The 20,865-nt window shown below is 43.5% G+C and overlaps 1 protein-coding gene across 2 annotated transcripts; it reads left to right on the forward strand.

Moving 5' to 3' along the window:
- Positions 1–1,299: 1,299 nt before the first annotated feature.
- On the forward strand, positions 1,300–20,171 carry mapk11 (mitogen-activated protein kinase 11). 2 transcript variants are annotated; one of them, XM_030440101.1, is made up of 12 exons: positions 1,304–1,594; positions 10,485–10,614; positions 10,720–10,778; positions 11,018–11,129; positions 12,268–12,297; positions 12,994–13,041; positions 13,159–13,273; positions 13,380–13,451; positions 13,841–13,920; positions 14,177–14,255; positions 14,398–14,571; positions 17,006–20,171. In XM_030440101.1, the coding sequence occupies exons 1-12, from the start codon at positions 1,482–1,484 to the stop codon at positions 17,077–17,079; spliced, it is 1,086 nt and encodes a 361-aa protein (XP_030295961.1). In that variant the 5' UTR covers positions 1,304–1,481; the 3' UTR covers positions 17,080–20,171. The 2 variants fall into 2 exon arrangements, with proteins under 2 accessions (XP_030295960.1, XP_030295961.1); XM_030440100.1 differs by having other exon boundaries at positions 1,300–1,594; positions 14,177–14,571.
- The last annotated feature ends 694 nt before the right edge of the window (positions 20,172–20,865 follow it).

Below are 20,865 nucleotides of genomic sequence, written 5' to 3' on the forward strand. Positions count from 1 at the left end.
TACCTGATATATATTTTTTTCTCATAAGCTGTACACATTTCCTGAATAGGATTTAATCTTTTTTTTTTTCTACATTATTTATTTTTGTCAGTATTTGAATAAACTACCACATAGTGTAATGTTAATAAAATACTACACAACACTACACACAAACCGCATTTCAACATCCTCAACATACAAGGCAATGTACCCGTTTGTTTTTGCAGTTTCATTTAATTGTCTAGTTTAGTCTTACTGTCTCCAATTTTACGCGTCTTTTTTTTCCATGTCACACTTAAGTGTATTTTCTGTCTCACTTGTCTTTTGTTGCATCACTTTATAAAAAAAAAAAACAGAAGTAAAACAGAAAAGAAATGTCTCGTCAGCCTCAGCCTTTAATTCCGTGACTTCATGACATCACACGACGTCACCATGGCACGCATTTGTATAAATCATGCGTAGCAGCTAGTTTGGCATGTAGGAATTAATCAGAACGGCTGCTCTGTTGTTGTTAGCGGCGCTCAGTCGTGTGTGAGCCGACAAATCAGAGCAGTCTTGGTAATTTTGGAGTGTTTCGGGCAAATGGGAATAGAGTGATGCTCCGTGTGTTTTTTGAGAATTAAAGCATGTAAACCTATTCTAGTAGTAACCTAAAATAAAACGATTAACTTTAAAATAAGTATGTCTCTTACAAAAAACAAAATTGTCTACAGAGTGTGAAGAAATGACAGTTTTGACAATTTTGACAGTATGACGTCTTTATATTGTGCTGCAGAGGGACCGTTCCACAGCTCCTGCGCTAGCGGCCGAAAACACCAGCACATCCCCTGTAACCTGAGCTACCACTCTGGACTGCTGCATGCACGGCTAACGGAGCTAACCAGCTAATTGTTGCTACAGTTAGCGGCAGTTAGTGGTTAATCTGGTGATAAACTGCCACCAATTTGTTTTTTACAATGATTTTCACAGGATGCACATTTTTACATATTTCATTTTTAAGGTAGCAGTAATATATGAAACAAGGTCTATATCATAGTACAACACTTGGACCATTTCAATGCACAATTATACTTTGTGACTTAAAGTATCAAAAGTAAATTACTAAATTAAAATGGAAACAGGCCTACAATTAAATAAAAACACACATTTACTTTAGTATTAAATTTACTGAAGCATAAGTATGTCATAGTGTGGTATTAATACTCTTAACCAAGGATTTGAATACTTCACTGCTTTTTAACAATGTAGCTACAGGGAGGAGGGTGTGTGTGTGTGTGTGTGTGAGAGAGAGAGAGAGACAGAGAGAGGGGGAGAGAGCTAGGCTGTCACTGGCCGGTGCGGTGTGTGTGTGTGTGTGTGTGTGCATCAGCAGCAGCAGCAGCTCGGCTCGGCAGCAGACGGCGGCCCCATCTACCGTCCCCCCCCCCCCTCTGATCATCTCCATTCTCCTCGTTCTCCTCCTTTCGCTCGCTGCTCACATCTTCCGCAGCCGGCTCGGCGACATGTCGGCCCGACCAGGATTTTACCGGCAGGAGCTGAACAAGACCGTGTGGGAGGTTCCGGAGCGGTACCAGAACCTGACGCCGGTGGGCTCCGGAGCATACGGCTCGGTGTGGTGAGTGTGTGCGTGTGTGTGTTTGTGCGGGGCGGGTGGAGGGGCGAGGCTGCACAGCCACAACATTTACCCTATGTTGGTCATGATGCATCAGCATAGCGATGCGTTCATGTTCGTGTCGGTCATAGGAAAGCTGCGTGTGGAAACTGATGTTTTGGGGGGGGTCGTATTGTTGCTGTTATTACCAGATTATTATGATTATCAAAATGATTATCATTATCACCATTACTATGCCTTTCAGCTCCGTTGTTAATATCGAACAAAAACATAAAATAATGCAGTTATTTCGATGTTTAAATGTCCATATTGAGGCATTTCTTTATGTATACTGTCGTCAGCCACATAGGAAGACACAGCTGGTCTGCTGGACTTGTTTTTACCCCACAGTGTCTGCTGTCTTTATGTGTGGAGGGGAAATTAATGATTGAGACAGCATCAGTGCAGGAATTTCCCAAATACCCCCCACCTCACCCCCCCATCTCAGCCCCCTGCACACACTAACACACACTCACTGTCTCTATACTCTAATACGAAGAGGCTGCAGAGGCTGGTGTAGTGGGGAACCCTAAAAATGCACATCTGGTTCTCCCCCGACTAACACGATGCAGGTCCTGACACCTTGAGGCCCACACCAGGTGCACACATCATTTAACAGGTCCAGAAGCCCCCACAGCCTCCGTCCCACTGTCTGTCTGGATGCAGACATCTCCGGTGTTGGAACATGCAGTTGCTCAGCCGGTGGGATCCCGTTGCCATGGCGATGTGTCATGGTGATAACCACCTCCGTCAGTCAATATTAATTAAGCTGTAATAGAAGGCTGATGGCTACCTCAGGAAATGCTTGACTGACGGATCCCAGTGGACTCTTCACAGTTTTCGAGCCCCGAGTAAGACATCAGGCGGGAATGTTACCGCTTTTGTATCCCCGCTATTTACCGTTTGTTTTGTTGGCAATCAACTGATCAGTGGTACACTTACATTCAGAGTCTGACACTCTTTTGCTGGCTAGTATTTCAAACAGCAATCAAACTGTCAAAACCAGGCAGGGCTGATTCTTTGACTATAATGCCTACGTCAAAACACCTGAGTCAAGACCTAGGCAGTGAACAGGTTGGTGGTTCATATTTGATCAGCCCTGCCTTGTTTTAGAGGTTGATCACAGCTTATTCAGCCCCTGCTTTCACAGCACAGGAACAATACTGCGGCCACCACCAGTTCAAGAACTTCCTCTTTTTCTAGCCATATCGGTCCGGTGAGGCGCAGGGCGTTCTGGTCGTTGTAGGTTTTGACCAAAAGAGAACGCCACAGCCCATTTATTTATTTATTTATTTTTTTGCTTTCTCTGGTCATGTAGCAACGATTTCAAAATGATCTTTGTCTTCCCAGCCATGAAATACTTCAAGCTTTTCTACCAAAGCTTGGATGTTGCAAGCTCCATGACGGCAGTGAGAAGTGTAACTGTAAAGCCTGACGCGGTCATAGATCGATCCTAGCCGAACGCTGAACAAGGAAGAAACAAAATGAATCAAAAGAAGTTCCGTAGCTGTGAAAGGAAGACCCTCTTTGCAGTTGCATTGTGAAATGTAACTTTGGTGAAATCTAATCACCCTCGCAGTAAACCCAGTCTGATGACACCCGCTGATGACACCCCTGACTCGAGCATATGCCCACTGAGCCTTCCCAGACTACCATGAGAAAAAAAAAAAAAAAGAAAAGAAAAATCCAAAAATTCATAGGCCAGCTTTGCTATACTGTGTGCTCCCCAATCCTGTAAGGCTGAGTCCAAATCCTGTGATGCTTTCTACCAAGAGGATGAGAGAGAGGCGGAAGATTTAATGCCTCCAAGTCCAAATTTCTCCAGACGGAGCACTCGCTCTGTGCTGTTTAGGAGACAGTCTGGAATAGGATGCTAACGTCTGATTCATCATTTGTTGTTTGGAGCTTTCTCTGTGTGGGCGAGGAAGAATCCCTAACTGACACTTCAGGCTGAGTTTACTGCTTCTTATTCTCACAGTGTCAGTGCTGCGTGTCCCAGAAGTGTAGGAGAGTGTTTGGGTTATCGTCATAGATTCAGGTCTAGTGCACTGTCTCATATTAGGAAACTATTCTAGCAGGAAACTGATATGGAGCTCATATGTCGGCCTCTTCAGCCGCACCCATCATTGCCGCTGCCTGCGTCCACAGAAGGGAGGTTTTATCTCAACAACAGCTGACTTCCTGTCAAGTCAGATGTTAATTAAGACACTGTACGAACACGCAGGAGATGGGATGCGCTTCTCGGTCGGAGCTCCACTTTCCAATTCAGGCTCCCACAGGAGTGTTTTGTGCACAGACATCTTGCCAACATGGCAGCTTTTAAAGCTCGGCTCAGAATAGCGCGAGAGTAAAAATGTAGATGGATCATGACTTTGCTCTCAGATGTTTGATTCGCCCTCAGGAGTATAAGCACATTGGTATTTTTGGAGCATGAAACTGCCGTGGTTGAGGTTTTGATTCCAGTTTTGGACACTGGCGCGGCATGTGCAGTGTTATCAAAGCATCCATTCATGGAAACATGAAGCTTGTCTCTGTTTACTGAAGATAACTGACATTCGTTACTCAGGATCTTTAAAGGTTCGGTTCAGATGGCGTAAACATGGAGTCAGGGCTCATGTCCGTCTATTGTTGACTTTTATCAGCCATTATCTCACAGAGGAGAGAGATGTTGTTTGAGGTGTAATTAACCTAAAGAAGACATATTAGGCTCATATTCAGGTTCATAATTTTACTTTACATTACAGCTAGAATATGAGTTTTTTCAAACTGTCCAGCGCTGCACCGCTGTATCACCCCTCTGTCTGAAACGCTCTATTTTAAGCTCCTGTCTCTTTAAGGATCCCCCTTAAAGAGACAGGTCAATACCCAGTCTGCTCTGATTGGTCAGATCGCACAGGCCTGAGCCAGCAATGCTAGCAACAACAGAGCAGCTGTGCTAAAACAGTTCTTATGTGTTTGACATCACCTGGTGTAGCGTGCCATCACAAAGTCACGGAATTAAAGGCGGGACTACTGACGAGGCGTTTCAGGAGCGGCGGTTTCTGTGGGAGAGAGGAGCTCCCATTAGTCGCATCAGGAAAAAGCACGCTACGTCTCCGTAAATGATATCTTTCGAAACGATGACGGTCTAAGGACAAAAACAGTGCACCCTCAAAAAAGTTAATTGTTTCTAAAAGCGTGCAGGCTTTCTCTACAGTCTACAGACAACATTTTATCCATCACGTTTAGCCATCGATTTCTATTGTTTATCCATAACTTTTAGAAAACAAACCGCTGCTCCTAAATCTTTGGTGTCTCATAGAAGAACTTGGAGCGCTAAAAAAGAGACAAAGTATTTTTTTCCGCCTCACTGTTTTAATCACTGCACCTTCTGAGCTGTTATATTTCTCAGGGCATCACATCGCGACAGCGTGTAAGTGTGAAAGATGGCGCTGGTGAAATGCCCAGACTTTCACTAAAACTCTTTCTTGAATTGAACGCACAGGCACGCACACAAAGAACATTCCTCCACACACCACCCTGCATCGCCCTTGCATTGTTAATGTTGATCTCGGGCCCATTGTCAGTGACTTTCTCATGGCAAGGCTCGATTAGCAATCAGGTGGGGGATGGCGGCGGCTCGGTGTGCAACGTATGCATGCGCATGCGGCGATACGGGGGGTTTGGATCCGTCCCACAGTCTACCTCTTGAGATGCACAGTAAAAAACGTCCCCCATCGTTTATCTCACACGGCGGCGTGCTCTCTTTGTAATGCCTCTTGAGGCTGCGGACCTGAGGTCAAGGATCCGACAAGATCATATAATCCATTATAGCTGGAGCTGAGCAGCCTATACCCCTATCACCCCTGGGAGAAGGGGATCCTAGTGACACAGAGAAATAGAACTTAGAAAGAGAATACTGGAGTAGTGACAAGGGAGTATATTAAGGGAGAGATCTTGAGATTCAAGAGCTGAAGAGCACAGATACCAGAGAGAGAGAGGGGCATCATAAATACAGAGCTGGTTGAATAATTTAACACGCAGCGCCTCTTGAATTTTGATAAGTCATGGAACAAAAAGTTTGGAAGACTGAACGCTGTGATATCTCTCTCCGAATCCAGACTCATTGTCTTCTCATCTCCCTCTTGCCGTTGAATATTCTCTTTTCCCCGCTTCTGTTCCTGACACCAAAACTGTGCCGATTTTGGGCCGGGCGAGAGCGAACACCAGGAGGGTGCACTAAGCTGATCAAGGCTGCTTTCATCTCATGTCAGCATATGTAACATCTGTTCAGTGAGCCAGAACTCTGGCACGAAGCCTCTCATTTGGGTTAACCATGAATAAAACATGGCCGCCTAATTGTCACCTGTCAAAATTGTTACGTCTCGGCTTGTCGGTCGGTTGATTGGAAATATGATGAACAGAGCCGGAAGACGAGATTGGGTTTCTGATTTGTTGCTTTTTGTGTTTGGGTAGATGGATGGTTGTCGAGTGACTGCAGTGCAATTTAAAAGACATGGGTGCGTGCATGCTTAATGGCAGTGTATGCGTGTGAGCGAGTATGTGTGGGGGAATTCAGATTCAGATGATGATGCAACACAGCCAGTTAGCATAGTTAGCATAATTACTTCACACAGGTGGAAACAGCTGGCCTGGTCCCATACTTCACTTTGTGAACCGAAAATTTTAATTTTTACACATCTTTTTCATATTACTTAAAGAAATTAGATGGAATTAGTGAGCTTTAGAGGTGCTGGTAGAGTGATTTTACTACCTTCGAACAGAGCTAAGTTAGCTCCTCCCCTGTTTCCAGACAAGCTAAGATGAATAGCTGTTGGCTGTGACTTTAAGGCCTTACTGATATCATTCAGCCTCTAAATGTGGCATTCAATCTCCCCCCTTCCAAAGCATTTACATCACATCAGTTAGCATTGCTAACACTAGGAAACGTTAGGTCACGTTGATAAAGTTAGCTAGCAAGCGTTAGCGTTGCTAATTCTAGGTAACATTAATGTCACTAACGCTTGCTTGCTAACATTAGGGCAGTACAGTATATATTATAGAAATCCGCCATTCTTACATTCTTTCCGCACAAACTGGCAACTATGTGCATTCACGTGATATGAACCGCATTACTATTGGCAGAGAAGCCTTGTTAGTAGCTGGAGCCAACCATCACAATTGTTACTCAGATATAAACAAAACAAAATGATTTAAAATGGTTGATTCACCATCATAATAATATTTTTTAAGAAAAAAATATAAATGTATTCTGTACCTTTCTCCATGCTCCGTAGATGCCTTAAAAAAATTTAAAAAAAAGATTTGTCTACATAAAAGGAACACCGTGTAACTGCTGTGTTGTATTGGAAGCCAGTTGTGTTTATGTTAGCGGACCCCGTTTCTGAGCTAACGTTAGCTACCGTTGCATTTTGTTAGCATTGTGGAGAGAGGCGCTGAGACAAGAACGTGCATGAAGTCGCATCATTTGGACTGTCTCTAAACCCGAGACCCGAGTCCAGCAGCATTAAGACAGCGTTAACAAATGGTCCACAGGCTTCTATAGGCAACATAGAGAGACGAGGAAGGTCTCGTTTTTCAAGTCATGCCACGGTCCGACCGCATATGGCCAAAAAAAAAAAAGCTACTAATACATGAATTAAATGGATTCATGATTCAAAGAATTGCTCCAAATTGTTACACAGAGCCCCTTAAACACTCAGCATACAGATGTAAGAGTAATATCGCATAGCATGTAGCAATGCATAAAATTGAATGCCGTTTGGGATGCAGGGAACGAACTCGGTGGATTGTAATTCCCTCTCTCTATTTGCAAGAGTCCTCCCATTTCAAATATATGCTAATCATATAGTTCTTCCCTTCTAATTTAATGAGAATGCGTCACATTAACTGATGAGATGAGAAAATGTTCATGAAACCACTTTCCCTTTGTGCATAAACAGTGTACTCGACTCATTTGACGTCGGGTATTAGCTGCCCCCTCCCCCCTCTTCCTTTTGAAACTGGAGGAGCATTAAGTGCTTTGATATAAAAAAAACAAAAACAAAACAAAACAAAAAAACAATACAGAGACAAGAGAAGAGGAGAGAGAAATCGATGCTCGGTTGGGCTCTGTGTGTGTTTGTGTGTATGTGTGTGTGCCGACAGCAGCACAGTCCAACCCATGTATGGAAGATGGCAGGGGAGGAAGGTATGCGAGAGGCAGGGAGGCCTGGTTCGTGTCAGAGACGGAGGGGACCGGCTGCCGTCCTGGACGAACGCTCGGCAGGGACATCCGGACTGGCAGCAGGAGTCAAGACACACGGATGCACTTCAGCTGCGCGAGAGAGTGGTTTACTCATGCGTGTGAACATCACAGGTCACCGTGAAGTGATACAGTAATATTTACACTGAGCTTCACACTGTGGACGGGCAGGAGACACGCATGATTTGGTAGGGGTACTTCTGGTCCGTTTCAGGACACAGCGTGACTGCTGTGAGCGGCAGGTTTCCAGGAAAAAGAGAAATGACAGATATTGACGGTTGCACAGGCCCCCTCCGTCGATAGATTTGATACATTTTAGAGAGGAGAGAGAAGATGGTGTCCACGAAAAAGGCCCCAATAAAATGCAGTCAGACCAGAAACTGCTTTTAGCACAGAGAATGAGATCAGATGGATGTCAGAAATTAAAGGGATAGTTGTGAAATTGTGTGAGATAAGAAGACCGATAACAGGCTCATATGTGCATGCTAAATAAAAATGAAGATACTGCCAAGAGATGGTTAGCATACGTTAGAATACAGACTGGAAGCAGAGGGGAAACGGCTAGCAGAAAAAAAATGTCCAACAGCACATTCAAAAAGGACTTTTATCATAGCTGTTTGATTAGCACATAAAGCAAAGTGTAAAAATAACAAATAGTGTTTTTTTTCAGTGTTTAAAGGGGCACTACGTAGTTTTGTAGAAGTACAATATTAGTCAGGTAATAATAGAAAACCAGATATATTTTTTCCCCCCATAGTAGGACAAACAAGCTGTTCAAAGAGGATAATAAGTTCCCCAGAAACACTGTTTGAAGTTAGAAAGGTGGCAGGGTCCGCCGCATATAAACAAAACAGCATGAAACTGTGTTGTCCTTTAAGGTGAGTTTGTTTATTCTGTTTATTCAGTCGTGAAAACTAGGGAGCGTTTATTATTTAAGTTTGTTTAGGCATCAAAAAAATCAGTTGAAACGATGCAGTGCTCCTCTGAGAGAGGAGTCTATGGTTGAGGAGTCAGTTATTGCACCCACGATAAAATAAAATGGTGCCGCATGACAAGTTGTGTTGTTTTTTTTCGCACGGTAAAAAAGTTGTTGTTATTGCCTCAGTATTCTGTGTCACCGTCTCCACCCTCACCCAGCGCTGACTGCTCGATACGACAGCTCTTGTATTCTGCTGCCCAAAAGATCTTTTATGTAAAAGATGAACCTGGGGATTGTGGTTTCAACTGAAGTTCACCTCGTTACTGAGAAATTCCTGAAATGAACACACATCAGAAAAAAAAAACGTATGTGTGCAAGAGGGGACTTTTTTTTTCTCTTCGGTTAAGTTATCAGGAATTAGTTAGAAAAACAAATGGTATAGGCCACATGACAGCGAGACGGTGTTAACCATACATGGAGTCAGTCAGTTCGTCATGTAAAGGACAATGAATCTTCCCTCAAATAGCCTTTTTCCAGTGTTTCACTTCTTCCTTTTGCGGCTCTGTCACTGCAGTGCTGCGCAGCAATTTCTCAATTCTCAGCCCTTTCCTTCCTGTTTGCCTGTTCCGCTCTCTGATGCCTGTAGTATTAGTATTATTATCACTGTGAGCGGTGAAAAAAGGCCGGCGGGACTGAAAAGACATGGGCACCACAAAGGCAGCGGAATGAGCGGCAGCAGGGCTCGGCGCTCAGTGCGTGGAATGGCATTTACATTTCAAAAGAGGCAGACTAAATGAACCCCGGCACTTGTTTTTTTTTTACAATATCCGACATGTTCACTTCTCTTGTTCAACCACATCCTCTGTCACCATCTCTCTGCATCCGTCTGTCATTCTCTGTTTCTATACATAGACGTACCCTCAGAATCTGAGGCTGATATCAGGTTTGAAATTTTGGGAGTAATAAGGGATGGAGTGCGGACACCAGCTAGCTTGGTTTCATCCAAAAGTAACATTTGGCTAAACTGCCAATCAGCACTTCTCAGACCCAGCAATTAACGCGCTACATTTCATTTGTTCAGTTTCTTGGTGGTAAAACAACAATTTGACGTTTTTTCACCAGGATGCAATGTGCTGGATTTGAATGTAGCCTAGCTTAGCATGATGACAGGAAACGGGGAACAGCTCGGCTAGCTATCTGTGTCCGGCAGTGACAAAATCAGAGGATGTAGCTGTAAATTATCTGGTTTAGTACAGATTAAACAGAGGAAATAGAAATTGCTGGTGAGTAAGTATTAAACATGTACATAAGCCTGCCTTTGGACGCTGCTAGGCTAGCTGTTTCACCCTTTTTTCCAGTGTTCAGGCTATCGGCCGTAGCTACATGAATAGGACTAAAGGACAAACATGAGAGTGGTATGAATTTTGTTATCTAACTCTTGGCAAGAAAGCGAATGAACTAATTTCCCAAAATGTCCACCTACTTCAATATTTTTTATTTATTTTCACTGCTTTTTTGGGGTTTGTTTTTATAGAATTCACATTTTTATGTCCATTTACAATAAAAATGATATGGTTTTGAATGCAAAAAAAAGGACTTAATTGTAGGATGTCATCTGATCATATCAATGACACTAGCTTCAGTAAACAACAAGCTCTAATGGATTATTTCTCTCTCTGTTCTCTCTCCAGCTCGGCCTATGATGTCGTCCTACGGCAGAAGGTTGCGGTGAAGAAACTGTCCAGGCCCTTTCAGTCTCTGATCCACAGCCGCCGCTCGTACCGGGAACTCAGGCTGCTCAAGCACATGAAACACGAGAATGTTAGTGCTCCCCGTGATAGTACCCAGAGACAGTCAGTCGCAGCTCCCTGCGCGCTTCCGCTCTGTTATTGATCAGCTCTGCTTGTCTTGTCTCTGCCCCTGCAGGTAATAGGGCTGCTGGACGTCTTCACACCTGCTGCTGCGTTAGAGGACTTCAATGAACTGTAAATCCTTTTTTTCCTCTTGATGTTTCCTACAAGCTATACAGCCGTCCACGTTTCATAAAAAAAAAAAAAAAAAACCTCAAAGATTCTGTGATCAGAGGGCAGGGTGGTGTGGGTGGAGGTTATCCTAGGGGGATTACAGGCTCGCAATAAATGACGGTTGCCATGGCACCATCACTATGTGCGTCCCCAACCCCCCACTCACCCGTACACTCTCCCCCCCTTTTTTTTTTCCACAGCTACCTGGTGACTAACCTGATGGGCGCAGACCTCAATAACATCGTTAAATTTCAGAGGCTGTCAGACGAGCACGTGCAGTTCTTAATTTACCAGCTTCTCCGAGGCCTCAAGGTACCCGCATAACGACACACCTGCTGTACGCCGTACTGAACGCTGCATGCATAATACATGTGTTATACTGGAGATACGCAGGGAGCATTTCCGTGGTTCCAATCGTTTTTTTGTCTGATGAGCCCACACAGCCCCGACAGATGAACTCGATTACAATTGAACTGTTAATATTAAGGTGGCTGTGGTTATGTTTGATTTTATACTGCTAAGTTAAAGTAGCAGAGTTTAGTCATTTACACCATTTATCTGTTGTTTCAGCCACCTTATTCAACCATCCATTTTTTTTTTTGCCCACTGCTGATGCCTGCATCAACCCTCTCGTGCATCACCTCTCTCCTGTCCTTCGCAAGCTTTACCCAGCATCACAGTCCCGGTCAGAGCTGCTGTAAATCACCTCCATACTGTTTCCCCCGTCTTCAAACTGGCACCTCTTCTCGGTCCCAGTCTGTTGCCCAGCTGTGTTCACTGGCAGCCTGGTTTTAGCTGACCCACATTGGCTCCCCTTGTCTGGTTGCGGTTAGACATCTGTCGGACAAAAGGGCTTCTGAGCACCACGGCTAATTGAGCTACTTGCTAAGAGCAATTAGTCGCAATAGCCAAAGACAGCTATTATACACCTTCAACTATTTTAATTATTTAAGCTATCAATTCATTTGAGATAACTATGATAACTGTTTAATGTTTAATCCAACTATTTATCCATTACTACCCTCTGTTTTCAAACTACCTCAACTGTTACTGTTGCTTGCTAACTAGTTTTCACACGATAACAGGTGACAGCTTTTCTGTAGTTTAGAAATTTGTTGTGAATTGGGGTTGGGCTTTCTGTCAGAAATATGAAACCACAGTCTATGTTTGCAGCAATATTTATCCTAAGCTTGACATCCTGTTATTCTTCATTCTGCCCGGAGCCTGACTGCTAACACTGAATCAGTCCAGCAGCCAGTCGGACCGGCTGTTCAGCCTTCCCGGTGACCATGAGGCAGACAAAAGCAGTCTCCCTTTTAGATGGGGGGCTATATGGTGAACTGCACTGTTGACCTCTGTCTCCCTTTATGTCCTCTCTCTCTATCTCTCTCTCTCCTCCCCTCTCTCCTCCCCCCATCCTCCTGCCCCACCCCGCCGCCTGTCGAAACAGTACATCCATTCAGCGGGATTGATCCACAGAGTGAGTGCCTCCTTGTTGCCCCCTCTTGTCATTTTGACCGTCAAGTTTGGGAAAAGCATAAAAGCACTTGCCGGCCTTGAAATAAAAAAAAAATTTAAAAAAACATTTTAACTTCTAAACGCAGATTTCCCTTTATATTTCCCTTGAAATAGCACTCTACTGTCTGGCGGTATCGTCGCCGAAGATATGTGATGTTTACACAGTGAAACTCTCGAGCCCAGTACTGCATGTTTTATACTGTCTGCACCGTTCATTCAAAGCGAGATACTCTGGATGCCTTTGCGTGATCTTATTCACCTTCATACACAGTTCAGTAGGACATTCTCGAAGACTCTGGAATCTGCACTAGATAAAGTTCTGTATGTTTGGCTGCACGGCATGCTTGAATTCCAGTCTTTGAAAATGGAATGTAGCCTCCTTAAGAGAAAAAAACAAAGGAGAGTGTCTCCTTGTTATTGTCCTTGAAGGTTGTTAAAGTTGGGTGAAATCCAGTTGCCTGGGCCGACGGAGTGAATATTTGATAATTGGCTACAAAATAGAAAAGCCGATCAGCAACTTGAATTCGAATGTGCGGCAGTGTTAAAAGAACAGGAACGGGCTGGGCTGCTTTATATTCATATCTACCCCTCTATCTGCAGATACATCCATATTCTAATCGTGCTTTTCTCTCCTCCTCTGCTTTGCCATCTTTGCCAGGACCTCAAGCCGAGCAACGTGGCAGTAAATGAGGACTGTGAGCTGAGGGTAAGACTGATTTTTTCGGATTGAGGTTTGAAACCAGCGTACAGATCCTTCACTCCAACCTGTGAGCTCCATCAATTAAAAAAAAAAAAAAAAAGAAACTGCCTTCCTGTCGCGCAGATACTCGACTTTGGATTGGCCAGACAGACGGACGACGAGATGACAGGGTACGTGGCGACACGCTGGTACAGAGCGCCGGAGATCATGCTGAACTGGATGCACTATAATCAGAACGGTAAGACACTAATCAGAACTACGGACCTTTAATACGCTTTTTTTTTTTTTCCAGAAGCACATGAAATGTCATCCGAATGACTAAACCTCTGGTGTTTCTCTTCCAGTTGATATTTGGTCAGTGGGATGCATTATGGGAGAGCTGCTGAAGGGAAAAGTCCTATTTCCTGGCACCGACTGTATCCTTTATCAGCCTGGCAAGAGCCCGCTGCAATTTGCAGCCTTTTTCCCCCTCTTAGCATCAGCCTTCCATTACCTCCGTAAAGTGCCCTGTGGACGCAGACCTCTCGCGGATTTGCATTACAATCCCGAGGCCTTTCTGAAGGGGAGGCGCGTCGACACAGAGAAGTGGGGAGTGAATGGGAGCGATGACAAAAGGCTGAATTATCTAGGTTATTGTGTTCGGTATCTAAGTGCGGAGCTAAAACAGATTTGATTTACTGATCTTTGTGTGTCGGGGGACCCGCTGTCTAGAAAATAACTGTTGACCTTCAGCAGCGCTCAGTGAGAGTAGTTTTCTAGTCTGAGCTGATTTTCCGAACAGCCCCTTAACTCCTCACGCATGAAGACATCGACCAGCTGAAGAGAATCATGGAGGTTGTTGGGACCCCGACACCGGATCTGTTGAAGAAGATCTGCTCCGAACATGTGAGGGGGTGTGTGTGTGTGTGTGTGTGTGTGTGTTAGGTTTAAAGAGAGAGTGTAAAAGACTCTGTTATCCACACACTATTATGTCGCTGACGCTGACGCAGGCGACCTGATTGATCCGTTCACTCTGTTGACATGGCTGTTGATTGAATGGTCAATACGTGTGAGTGTCGGGGTGATTGATCACTAAACTGTTTGACACTAAGTGATCCATACTGTCACATGCCACGAGTTGAGCGCTGGTCTGTATTTGCAGGCGCAGAAGTACATCCAGTCCCTGCCCTTCATGCCCCAGCAGGACCTGGAAAAGATCTTCCGGGGAGCAAATCCGCTAGGTGGGCGATTGCATTATCAACGTCTTAAATTCGATTGCCAGGCTTCTAGAGGCTGCTGGAGCTCAAGTCGCTCCTTCCATATTGTAAGTGATAAATTCAGTTACACGCATCCATCACCTCCTTCTGTTTCTGTCTCCGTTAGCTGTCGATCTACTGAAGCGCATGCTGGTTCTGGACTGCGACGGGAGGATCTCGGCCAGCGAGGCTCTGTCCCACGCCTACTTCTCACAGTACCACGATCCGGACGACGAGCCGGAGGCCCCGCCTTACGATCAGACACTGGAAAGTAAAGACCGGACTCTAGAAGAATGGAAAGGTGAACTGTCATTTGAAAAAAAAAAAAAAAGGGCACAATAGACGATTTCAGCCAAAGACTTGATGTGTTTGCAGCGTATCCATGGCATTTTAAAGTGTCCAGATGTTCTCTACTTCTCAGTTTCTTTTCAAATGAATGCTCTCACTTCCTTTAGCAAGCAATTTTAGAAGGGCACATTTGATTCGCAGATGAGGAAGTTGCACATGTCGATGCCACAGATCCAAAGTGAGCTTCAAACTGCAGAGCTCTTGTTTTGGGGATTACGCAATGCTGAGTTTAAATCGGGATGTTTGTCGAAGGGAATGCTGACTACTCGGCCAAAGTACTACGGGTTTTGAAATATTCACAGACGCCACTTGTGCCGTGATAAATGTGATTACGTTTCATTTCAGAGGGGAGTTTTATGGTTTGTGAAATGCCCCGGAGCTGATGTGAGTCATGGTGGATCATTCTGTGCACGCTGTGTATCCTGATGTGAAGTCTCTTTGACAGACCAGCTGAACAAGCACAATTATAATGAATACAAAGTTGTGCCAGAGGACTCTTGGTTTTTATGTCAAGTTAACTGTTGTGACAAAGTAACTTCAAACACTGATGGAATGTAACTAAGTATATTTACATCTACTCAAGTACAACTTTGACCTACTTGTACTTTACTTGAGCATTTCAATTTTCCACGACATATTGTACCTTTTACTCTTTTTACTTTTTACTGCATGCTGCATCACATTTTTAAATTAATATATTATAATTATCCACAATCAGATAAAAAAACAAAACAAACACTGAATCTAATAATAAGAAGATGCTGAATATCAGAGCCAGTATTCACAAACATTCTGAGAATTCACTTACTAAGCTGAAGAGTGATTTAGATAACTTAATGAGGAGGCGGGGTCGACCCTGTTGCTTGGCGGGACCCATTGTTTTAAGAGCCGTGATTGGTTGATCAAAAAAAGAAATTAAAATGTGCTCTTGGTGAGTGAATTTAGTCTCTATTCAGACATGGTGTAAGGATGACTATTATTTTATGTAATGACTATCTCTGGTGAGTAACTTGTAGCCTATACTCTAAAGAACCCCAAAAATTGACATGCTGATCATCAGTCAAACCATATCAAAGGGAGCACACCATTGAGGAGCGTTATATAAGTGTTATTGCGTCTCTCATGAGATCGATCACAAACTTTATCCCTGCACGCTCTAAACTTGTAGTGTTTTATCAACTCACTGTCATTCAGCGTTTGGGGAATATTTCTCCCTCCTCTTTGTCTTCCCACCATTTTCTCCTCAAATTAAGAAACTATTAAGACTCTTAAAAGTCATCCTCCCTACTCCTTATAGATATTTTTCTCAGGAGCGCTCTTAAGAACATTTCCTTTACAAGGATTTTAGTCTTAATTTCAAAGGAAAATTCTTGGAAAACATCATAATTCTGAGAGCAACACTTAGTATCAGACACAATAATTGGCCAGGTTTAAAACGCCAAGTTTATACATACATGTAAAAATATATTTAATTTACTTTTGCTTGTATGTTTGATACCGTAGTACGTTTCATGTCAGATCCTCTAAGACTTGCTCTCAAATACTTTGCTTGGGTGACTTTCACTTTTACTAAAGTAATATTTTAACAGGGCGTCTTTACTTTTACTCAAGTTTGACTTTCAGGTACTTTTTACAGCACCAATTTCAAGGATACCACTTCATTAAAGGGGCAGCTTGTAGTTTTTGAGAAGAAATTGACACTCAGAAGAGGAAAGTATGGTCCTCATAAAACAGTTTGAAGCTAGAAAGGTGGCAGGGTCCGCCACATATAAACAAAGTGAAACAGTATGAAACTGTGTTGTCCTTTAGGGTCAGTATGTGTGTACAGTTTATTTCAGCATAGTAAAAATCTTTCCCTTCTAATTAAATCGAAATCCCCCAAACTACACTGTGCACCTTTAAGTTTTGTCGCTGAAAGCAGTTTTGGAAATCTTTCCTCACCGTCCCTTTACAAGCAGGGTTCGTACGGGTGCTTGAAATCCTTGAAAGTGCTTGAATTTCAATGTTGTGTTTTCAAGGTCTGAAAAGTGCTTGGATTTTAGTTTAAGTGCTTGAAAGTGCTTGACATTATAACTCTGTGTCTTTTACAAAATTGGGATCAGACTGGATAATTAATTTCTGAAGTTTTTGCTATTATAGAATATAATGTTAGATGTTTACAGCATAATACAATGTACATAATTGTGATAAAAAGTGAAGAAAAAAATCACAAGTATATATATTCCTTTAGATACGTATTTTACCCCAGCAGTAAGGTGCTGGAAAATCTTAAAAATGACCCTTAAAAGTGCTTGAAAAGTGCTTGAATTTGACCTTGAAAAATGTGTACGAACCCTGTACAAGGCTCAAACCCTTTCTTTTCCCTTCTCTCTCACATATGTCAACAGAGTTGGTATTTGAAGAGGCCAACAGCTTCAAGGCATCCGGCAGCAAGACTGATAGCCTTCAGGCGGAGCAGTAATCCTCTCTCTGCTCCACCTCGACCCCCCCCCCCCCCCCAACCTACAGAAGGACCACGTACTCAATGAGCGGGAGGAAGGACTGTGGGAGAGAACTCTGCCTCCCCTCTGCTCGGTGTGACTGTGTCTGGTTGCCTTGTCACGAGTTAGTTTGAGCAGCAGGGCAGGACGGTCTCCGCGGGAGTCGGATGCAAACACGGGGAGAATTTTAGGATCTGATAGACGGAGCTTTCATCCAGAAAAGTTGCTTCCTCTTATGTTTCTGCTCAACGAGGGTTAAAAACAAAACAAAACGGAGGAACCAGTCACCGTGGCTACGTCAGGGACCGCAGGGGACGTGAGGGATTCATACGGGGGAGCAACTTTGAGGGGAACTGAACTGTGTTTACGGACTGATAGAAGTGTATCGAAAGGATTGAAAAAAAAAAAAAATGCACACTAGGATTTCCAAAGCGACGACCGACCGAGCGCCGTCTGGCCCCTCATCATGACAAATGCCATAAGCAGTCAGCGCTTTCATATATGGAATTCATGTTTAAAGGCTTGCAGCGGCGCCACGTCATGCCACATCGCAGCTTAGCGCCTCGCCTGCATACTACTGCATGATTTATGTGCATTTTATTATCACGGATTATTACCGGTGCTGTATTATAAACCATTAGGACGGCTTATCGCATCTGCCACACAGCTGTAAAAACCAGCCTGGGGGTCAGACAGCAGCGTTACCAGGAAGCGCGACCAACCTTCAGCCTGTTTTATCTTTATAATTTCCGCACGGTGAAATAAAAAAAAATTTTAAAAAGCAAACAATAACCTACTGCTCTCCCTCAGGTGAAGGAAAGTCATCCTCACTTGCCTATAGGATAGTAAACACCAACTGTGCTATTAATTAGCAAGGTAATTAATATATGCCAAAGCTGGAGCGGAGAGACTTGTGTCGCTGGTCTGTGTTTACAGTGTGACCTCGCCTCTCATATACAATTTCCACCGATGGCTATTTTTCTGATCACCTGTTGGCTTTGGCAGAGCTCCATCAGGTTTCCATAGTTCTCTGCTGAGTCTTTTATAGCCCCCCCCACCCCTGCTTGTGTATACCATCATTAAGATTAGGGGCATTTTGTAAGCAGTTTGAAGCAGTTTCCCAGGCAGTGTGTAACTGCGCTGGATAACAATGTATTACCCTACTGGTAGCTCCATCCGAGCGGCGACTGGTCAAACGCTCCAGGGCTGATGATTCCTACAACGCAGCCATATTTGGCTGCTTGTGGCGACCAGGGAGCTCATTAGTCATCTTTCATGCCTTTTTCCCAGTGTTATAAACCAGATTGAACGCGCTCATTAGCGCCCAAAGAATCAAAGCATTGCTGATGTTCTTCACCCCTGATTGTAGGCATTTTCAGTTCATAGCGACATTATAATACCCATGCTGGTGAAGGCCTTTCACAGGTAACATTTGCGTAAGCAGCATGAGCTCAGTGCGTATGCGGATTCTTACATGAAATGGCCGACTTCCTCGCTGATATTGCGCCACCGATCTTGCAGCAGACCCGAGTTTTTGTTCTACAAATCTCTTGCTGAGGTAGTAATAATCTGGTTGTGTTAAACCACAGTGCGAAGGGCCGACAAGACTGCAGGTTCCCTGGCTAAACACTGAAGGTCAGAGAAAATGTCAAGAAGTGAAAGACAAAGAAGATATTATGAAATCTAGTGTTCTGACATAAACTAAGGAAACACAGTCTTGCACCTACTTTTGGCAGATCTGTTTATATCTGATCATGTTAAGTGGAATATAAATCTATAAGCATCTTTACTGCACTGTAAGAAGGGTTGTTATTGCTATTCAGGAGATGGGGACTTAAAACGCTGAAAAACAACGAGATCAACAAGATCGCTCGGCGTAATCCAAGTTTCCAGAAGCCCTGAGACTTTCACATTGATTTGGAAAAGTGATATCAACACCCTCGACGTGCGCTCAGGTTTGTGCACTTGCATCAAACATGGTGTGTTTTAACGCTTTTAGCTTAGAAGATACAGAGAAGTATTGAGCTCAAAAGAGAATGTAGATAACGTCTTCTAAAATCAGTTTGGGATCTTGAGGGCTTCTGCGGATTTGGATCAAATGGGACCAGCTGAATGGAGCCATTTGATGTATTCTCAGTTTTAACATAAAAAAAAGTCCCCATCTACTTTGGTTGTTTGAGAGCATATAATGACTGAGTTTTCATTTTGGGGGGAATTTAGCCTTTAGCAGTACGAGTTGCTCTTTAGGCTAGGGAGTGTACCTTTGACGTTAACCTAGCTTGCTAGGTTAGCTGGTTAGATGAACAACAGAATAAAAAGAAAAGCTCTACATCAATGAGTGTAAAGCCGATGTTTACGAGGCTAGTTAGTCTCTCTGACGTCACACCAAGTAGCAGCACAAGTAGATTTTTACGTTAGCTAAAGAGCGTTAAGCTAGCTCTGATCTCAAGGTTAAAATGTTAATGTAAATGTTCCTTCTGAGTCATGCAGGTTAAAAACTGTAGTTTCTTGGCCTCGTCCACACAAGTTTAACTCAGCCAATGAGATTTTTTCTGCCAAAACATCAATTTACCATTTTTGAGGAGCACAAGAAGGAAACTTCCTCCAAACTATATATTTTTTTTCCTGTAATGGTACACACTGGAGTGCTACGTGTCACCTTTTGTGCAAAGCCGTCCACCAACATTGGATGCAAAACGTTGAATTTACAGAATCAAAGCTGTCTCAGTCAAAGCGTGTACGAGCTCTGAATGTTTAAAGTGTTTTTTGTGCTTATGTGGACGTTGTACAGTATATGTGGTGGAAATGAATAGCAAACTGCAAAAATCGAATGTATATGTATGCCGTGTGTATGTATGCTAACAAGTTAGACGTGTCTTATGAAGACGTCACATGCCGCCACGTGTGTGTGTGTGTGTGTGTGTGTCGACAGTAGCCAATGAGTGTGAAATCATAAAGTGGAATGTCAGCGCTCGGTTTTTAAACGATTCAGATGATTTTTTTCTCATTCATCGACGGGTAACATGACTTTGCGAGTCTTGGCTTCAGCAGAATAAACGTCATCATTTCTGTTCGTGTGTCTCTTATTCCGTGCAGCACTCTTTCATTTTGACACACACCAGACACACACTCCACCTCTATGGCAGCAGTTTGGGAAAGGCTCTTTCCTGCTGCTTGAAGCGAGTCTCAAAAAGAAACCGTTATCGGAGCTCGGCGAGGAGGAACTGGCCTTCCATCGAGCCCTGAACTCAAGCTTATCCAACACCATCGGGATGAAGTGGAACGTCGACTCAGAGTCGATATAATGACAATAATAATAATAATAATAATAATAATAATGATAATAATGATGATGTGGCTGTAAGGGAGCAGCAGCCAAAATCTTGTGGAAATCCCTCCTAAAAGATTGGACTTTGGTTGTTCTCATATGAATAGGATGAATATAGTCCACTATAGTTTTGTCAATAGAATAGTATATTATAGATATAGTATAGTATTACATGCAGGCTAAATATAGGCTAATATAGTTTGGTACATAGAATATATACGATAGCATGTCATAGCCTGTTGTAAGAGAATATTCGATGGGAGGTTTGAAGGGGGATTAGAGGGGGACTCCTCATTGTTGGCAAAATTCCCTAAATGCATCCTTCTTGTTAACCTGCCCGCTCCATTCCCTAGGCTTCTGTCTGAGGTTTGTGCAAGTTGGAAGCAATGGGCCCAACTAAAGAGTGCAGGTGTATGGAACGAAATGGGTCCACCCCCCC

This window comes from Sparus aurata, chromosome 14 (genome assembly GCF_900880675.1).
Source record: "Sparus aurata chromosome 14, fSpaAur1.1, whole genome shotgun sequence".
Taxonomy (NCBI): Eukaryota; Metazoa; Chordata; class Actinopteri; order Spariformes; family Sparidae; genus Sparus; species Sparus aurata.